The sequence below is a fragment of the Galleria mellonella genome, unplaced genomic scaffold, assembly GCF_026898425.1.
Source record: "Galleria mellonella isolate WM207_F2 unplaced genomic scaffold, CSIRO_AGI_GalMel_v1 utg32, whole genome shotgun sequence".
NCBI classification, from domain to species: Eukaryota; Metazoa; Arthropoda; class Insecta; order Lepidoptera; family Pyralidae; genus Galleria; species Galleria mellonella.
This window is the reverse complement of record NW_026442075.1, coordinates 3,377,128-3,382,478: the sequence shown is the minus strand read 5'-3', so window position 1 is coordinate 3,382,478 and position 5,351 is coordinate 3,377,128. Positions and strand designations below refer to the sequence as shown.

Genomic DNA, 5,351 nt, shown 5'->3' with positions numbered 1-5,351 from the left:
AAAGTAGTTACAGAAAGAATGATGAGGGACTATTAGTGCTTAATTAAGACCGTTGCTAAAAATAAACCGGTCCGGTCGATTTTTTTTTATATAACACAAGGAGCAAACGAGCATGCGGTTCATCTGATAATAAACTGAGTTGTGGCCATTTTGTATTGCTATGGCACACTCACAATCGAAAATTATATTTAGCTTTGTGTATTTTTCTTTTTCATTTATGTTATCTCGCTTTTTTTGTATATGTATGTTGTAATTTGTGTGCTGTAAGTAGTGCAAATAAACTATCTATCTATCTAACTGACTACCGCCGCCCATGAGCACCCGCAACACCAGAGACATTACAAGTGTGCTGACAGCCTTTTAAAAAGAAATATACTCTGATGAATATGATTAATTCACAGTTCACTCATCACCCCTCACTGATACCCGCTCTCATAAAACGATAGCGTAGGCATAATTTCCATTGTGTCATTATTAATAAAAAAAATATAGATACATAAAAAAAGTAACAATTTTAATCATATTTCAATACAAAAGGAATGAAATCTCAATCACCAATATCGCCTAAAAGAATGACGTTCCACTATATTTTACGCGCTATCGCTTGACACTTGCACTTTCTATCAAGTAGGCACTCAACTTGTTTGTAATTCCTAGTTGCATAAAAAAATGTATTATTAAAATATCTCGAATAGTCACTGACGATACGTATCTACCCAAAGTGTCCTATTGCTATATTTTTTTTAATCTACGAGATAAATCATCGGCAATAGATCAGAAAACTCTGAGGTCATTACTAATGCACTCGATATTGTCATGTTCAAATTGTTTAATATAACAATAGCTAATCATTATTTCAAACTTGAGCTAGTATCCCATCAATCAGTGATCAAACTAACGCGTGTTACACGTATTAAAGAGTGGACCACACCCGACAATGTCGGTCAAGGCCTCGGTCGACCACTTTTAGTCAATAAAAAATATAACCAGTTTTAAAGGAACGCACTTATTCCGAGTAAAAAGTTCGGCAATGAAATATCATACAAGTTCTGCGTAAAGTGTTAAAGACATGCTTTTTTCAGTGCTGAATACCACTGAGGTTACTGTAATAAGGTTGAGACAATTTCACGGAATTGTATGTAATTGGAAGTAATAATTATTATAATAAACAATGTTTAATTTATTTATAAACTGTATTTCGTAATGGAGGCGAGTTCAAAGGAGTGGAAGTTCGATAAAATATGTAGGCATATGATGTGTGATGGAATTCATACCTTGTAAGCAGTTAAAAAGATTAAGGGACTATAACATGATAGAAGAAAAATGTTTAATTACGTCTGTACCAAGTTTATCCAATGTGGTAATAAAAAGTTAATATTCTTCTTATATGAGACAAACGTAAAAAACATTCTCAGTTATGGGATATTAATAAGATTGCCGTGTAGTTCCGGCATAGAATGGATCACCCCTTTCTTTCTCGTGGGTGTCGTAGGTGATTAAGGGAACTTAATTGTCGAGGGATTGGCAGCATCCTCCCTCTTAAAACATCACCAAAGCCTATATGCGGTTGCCAACCTGCCTGCCAAATGTGGCAACAACTGGCAAAACCTTCCAATACGAGGAGGCCTGCGTTTAGTTAATAGCTGATATAACGATGAGAAATAAGACGTTATGGTAACAATATATATTCCTAGGTATTTATTATAACGGCAAATCATAAATTTACCAGAGAGAGACTTTCTTAAAAATATCGTCTGCATGGGTATCTCTGTCCTACTCGTGTTTTTACCATGAAGCAGCTGAGCTTTCATGGTTGTGTTTCGGTTTGAAGGGTGAGACATGACATTGTAGAACTCAAGGATGGCCACTAATGAGGGATATCATGGACAATGTATTCTGTAATGTCCATGGTGTTGTTCAAGTTGTTAACGGTTACCACCAGATAGGCCGTCAGCTTGAATACCATTTTTAGTAATAATTACCATGCCTTTTCCCATTTATTTGGGGTCAGCGCTGTATGTCTTCTTCTTCTGCAAATCTCTGCCAGCTATGTATCATTAAAACAAATTATATAGGGATAACCAACTTTTTCATGATGAAAATAGAATGACAACCCTGTCTGCGCTAACGGTATACGCCAGCTGAGCACCAGTGAAGGATGATAGATAAAAATGAATACAAGCCAGTTAGCACGTCATCACAAATTCATCAGGAATTAACCATGATAGTTTTCAGGGGGGCCGCGTTAAAATTGATCTGGTTGGGTATATTGTTAGGAATGGGATTCTTAGTCTCCATTACTAACAATCCCTTTCCCCCTAGAGATAATGTACTTTTTAATGGATGATGGTAATCTCACCTAATTGAGGGATTGCTAGTAATGCGAACTACTACCAGTCATATTGCTAGCAATATACTCTGTCCGGTCAACCTCAACGTGGTTCTCCCTGTAAACCATCGTGCCGACTTCCAGGTGTATTTATTATGGAGGACTAATTAACCTGTCTTTTCACATCCTGCCTCACCAGCGTATACCGTTAGTGCAGGTTCCATTACCATCCATTAAAAGAGAAAAAAAATATCTCATAAGTCAGAAGGAAGAACAATCGAGTTATAATTACATTTTTTTTATTATAGTTTTAAAGGGGGATGAATATAAAGAAAAAAATAAAGAACAAAAATATGTATATAACGATAGTGAATAATAATACCAGATTTGACAGTATAAAATAATAGAACTAGAGAATAATTTTGTTATTTGTTTTATTAAATATAATAAATTAAATTCCAGGTAGGAATATATGGCTGTATTGCACAATGAACCTATCTTATAATTATGTGTAAATTATTTTATTATTAAAAAAAAAGCAATAAACGCGTTAGCAGATTTTCTTTCATCTATCTATACTTATAATAAATCTGTAGAGAGGTCAATTCTGTACATGAAATATGTATATTTCCAAAATAACTATCAGGGGGTGATTAGTGATCGATACTGATGCCAAAAATGCAATCAGTAAAATTTTTGATTGTCTGTCTGTATATTAACAAAAACTACTCGACGGATTTTAATGAAACTTCTTCATACTCCTGACAGGTTATAGTATACTTTTCATCACGCTACGATCAATAGGAGCAGAGCAGTGAAGGGAAATGTTGGGAAAACCGGAAAAGTTACTTCATTTTTAAGCTTCCGTCGCGTGTGCAGGCCTTAACGGTCACTTTTTAAAATGTAAAAATGTTAACCCGTGCGATGGCGGAACGGGCCGCTAGTCCTCAATAAAACAAATTAAACTTCCAACTGTGAACATTTTGAAGACTTCAAGAAGAAAAGAAATTCTCATTCTCAATTTACCTGTATCATTTTCGACAATTCTGAACAGATTTTGATAAGTATTTTTGAAATCGATATAGTTTATATATTCCAGGGTTAAGGTTATTAGGTTTTTTTTTTTACGAAACATAACCCTAAGTTCTTGGATTATGTAATTTTCTTTCAAAGTAAGTTTTTTGGAATGAACTTTACTGGCGTTTCGTCCTTTTAAAGTCACCTTCCAATATTGCCGTCAGCTGATTTATTTCCGGCCTCAACAATAATGTACTACCAGATATTGTTTTAATGAAACAATATACTCACGACTATAATCCTTAATGAGGTAGTCAGATCAGAAAAAATTTAAAACTGTAACGTTCGCTCAAGCTCAAATTTGAGTGAGCATATTAAATTCAACGAAAGATGACGGTGAATCGACAATCGTCACTGGGATTAACATGGTTATTTGTCGACGTGTTCCATCCCCAGAGAGTTAATCCAAATTGTTACTACCAATATTACATAAATAATTATGATCACCACCATTTATATTGTAAAGTACTTACATAAGTTAATGGGTATATATTACCAAGTGACACCTGTGTTGAGATTTGCGTATTGGAAAGATTGTTATCTTCATGCAACATAAAGCCAGTTAAGTACTAATCTCAATAGTATATCATGTTACACATACCAATGACCCTTCCATAATGCAGCCGGCAAAGACCTTCAACTCTCAATCAATTGTAAGACTTAATTAATGTACGGTCAAAGCCGCAGGCCGGTAATCTGTCACCAAACATTGCCTGTAGGCGAATATTCATATTGGTATATAAAGTGATACGTGCCAACCAGTGGCATAGTCCAGTTACAACAAGCAAACAGGAACAATGGCAGCTAAAGTAAGTGTTCTGTTCGTTATAATAGTAGAAAGTCCTTTATAAGACGCCCTATATATATAGCGTAATATAGCGTTTCCTTTCGTCCTCAAACAAGGAACGTTTATATATATTTTGAGAAATCAAATCTTAAACAGAAGCAAATAGAACTCAGATTCTAGTATTATATCTATACCATTGTATGTCCTACGCAGGTCATAAGTAAATTAGAGAATAGACTTATAATGTGTAATTTTAAGTACATTTGGTTTAAATATAGTATCAGTTTATACAATTATCTGACTTAAGTATATTCACGTATTGTCCATTATGGTTACTATCCCAGAAATATTGTATGATACATTCTTCTAATCTATTTTAATTTCTATTACGAATGATCTTATGTATTAATAAAAAACATTAAAATAACATATAATTAATCTAAACAGTTACGAATAACTGAATGGCATTTGATGTGTATTTTTCAAATATTTCATATTTCATTTCACAGTTAATCGTCGTTCTGTCCTTGGCGGTGGCCGCCTCAGCTGTCCCCTTGGGTCCTATCGCTAAGGTCGTCTATGCTGAGCCAGAGGCACCAGCTCACTACGACTTCGAATATTCAGTGCACGATGACCACACCGGCGACGTGAAACAACAAAAGGAGAGTCGCGCTGGTGATGCTGTGCAGGGTTTCTATTCTCTAGTCCAACCTGATGGCGTCCAACGCATTGTCGAATACTCATCTGATAAAGTGAACGGATTTAATGCTGTTGTACGGTACGAAGGTCATCCTACTCCTGCTCCCGTTGCCAAGATCGCGTACGCCGCTCCTGTTGCCAAGATCGCCTACGCCGCCCCTGTCGCTAAGGTCGCCTATACTGCGCCCGTAGCAAAGGTCGCCTACAGCGCCCCTGTGGCCTATGCTGCTCCAGTAGCGAAGGTCGCATATGCCGCACCCGTCGCTAAAGTCGCCTACGCTGCTCCTGTCGCTAAGGTCGCCTACGCCGCCCCCGTCGCCAAGGTCGCCTACGCCGCACCTGTCGCTCACGTGTCCTACTCTTCCCCCGTTATCTCTTACCAACACTAAACTGTGATAAGTTCCTGAGGCTATTATTTATTTAAATGGATAGTTGCTAATAAATTATTTATTTCGTTTA

At 36.4% G+C, this 5,351-nt stretch overlaps 1 protein-coding gene across 1 annotated transcript; it reads left to right on the top strand.

The window, feature by feature from the left end:
• The first annotated feature begins 4,127 nt into the window (after positions 1 to 4,127).
• LOC113514686 (cuticle protein 8-like) lies at positions 4,128 to 5,351 on the top strand. Its single transcript, XM_026898785.3, has 2 exons — positions 4,128 to 4,215; positions 4,703 to 5,351. The coding sequence occupies exons 1-2, from the start codon at positions 4,204 to 4,206 to the stop codon at positions 5,279 to 5,281; spliced, it is 591 nt and encodes a 196-aa protein (XP_026754586.2). The 5' UTR covers positions 4,128 to 4,203; the 3' UTR covers positions 5,282 to 5,351.